The sequence below is a fragment of the Notothenia coriiceps genome, unplaced genomic scaffold, assembly GCF_000735185.1.
Source record: "Notothenia coriiceps isolate Sejong01 unplaced genomic scaffold, NC01 NC01_scaffold00008081, whole genome shotgun sequence".
Classification (NCBI taxonomy): Eukaryota; Metazoa; Chordata; class Actinopteri; order Perciformes; family Nototheniidae; genus Notothenia; species Notothenia coriiceps.
This window is the reverse complement of record NW_011340782.1, coordinates 539-1,700: the sequence shown is the minus strand read 5'-3', so window position 1 is coordinate 1,700 and position 1,162 is coordinate 539. Positions and strand designations below refer to the sequence as shown.

At 40.5% G+C, this 1,162-nt stretch overlaps 1 protein-coding gene across 1 annotated transcript; it reads right to left on the bottom strand.

The window, feature by feature from the left end:
• Nucleotides 1-3: 3 nt before the first annotated feature.
• On the bottom strand, nucleotides 4-636 carry LOC104944451 (gamma-crystallin M2-like; the record flags this gene model as incomplete). The annotated part of the gene is made up of 3 exons (XM_010769985.1): nucleotides 619-636; nucleotides 290-532; nucleotides 4-201 (listed from the first exon to the last, which is right to left on the bottom strand). Coding segments are annotated over exons 1-3 (450 nt in total), but the record flags the coding sequence as incomplete, so codon positions are not given.
• Between the last annotated feature and the right edge of the window lie 526 nt (nucleotides 637-1,162).

Here is a 1,162-nt window from a genome sequence, read left to right as displayed (position 1 = left end):
CTCTCCGGGCCTCATGTACATCATCTTGCCTCTGAACTGGGGCTGCTCGTACATCAGCCAGTGACCGTCCATCACGTTGCAGGACTGGCACTCGTTCATGCGGTAACGGTCCATGATGTTGTCGCAGTCCTCCATCATCTCGTGACTCTGACCACCGAAGTTCTCCCTCTCATAGATCTTCATCCTGAACTGGCCTCTGTGCTGTGTTTGCCAGAAGAAAAAATAAACATCAGACAGTGGATTGATGGAATCTAACAGTGTTGAAAGCTATCGGTCAAAGATCACCTACCATGGGGATCATACGACAAGACCTGATACCATTGCTCATTCCCATCATGTTCATGAAGTCAGAGTACTCGCCCCTCCTCATGAAGAACTGGTTTCCCATGTAGCTGTTGCGGTCGTAGACCATGAAGCAGCCGCTCTCCACCCTGCAGGACTGGCTCCTGTTCAGGTAGGAGGACATGTCAGAGCAGTCGCTCATGCACTCATAGGAACGACCCTGGAAGTTCTTCTCCTCGTAGAAGGTGATCTGAAAGAAATTCAAAAGTCAAAATTAAATATTTGTAGGAAAATTGACATTTATTTAATTTAATAATTTGCTTATTTTTTGTCAACCTTGCCCATGTTGATTCAGGAGGTTTTTCTGATCACTGAGAGAAATGTTTCTGAACTGATACTCTGCCTGTCTGAACAAGCCACATTTATACCTGGCCAGAGACAAAGACTGGGTGCCCCTCTATTGTTCAAATCCCTGACCCAGCAACCTCCTATAGAGGCATATAGTTTTGAAATGCTCACCAATATGCCAATGGTCACGGTCATAACCTCAAACGGTCAAACTGAATTTTCCTTTAACACAAATAGAGCTATATTTTTCAAGAATGTTTCAGTAGTTTGTCTATACGAGTACTCTATATACATTTATACAACATCACTACTGTTTTAGTAATTGTCAAGTCAAAACCAAAACTTTTGTAGTTCAATTATATTGGATATTTATTCTTATTTATTCATTTTTATAAATCCCCTGAATCAATAGGCGCTAGCTAACTTACATTTTGTCCAAACCTAAACAAAAATTAATTGTGAGATATCTCATAATTGTATTGTCATCTGAAATATGTATGGTAATATCAATTTATAAATGACAAAACACACT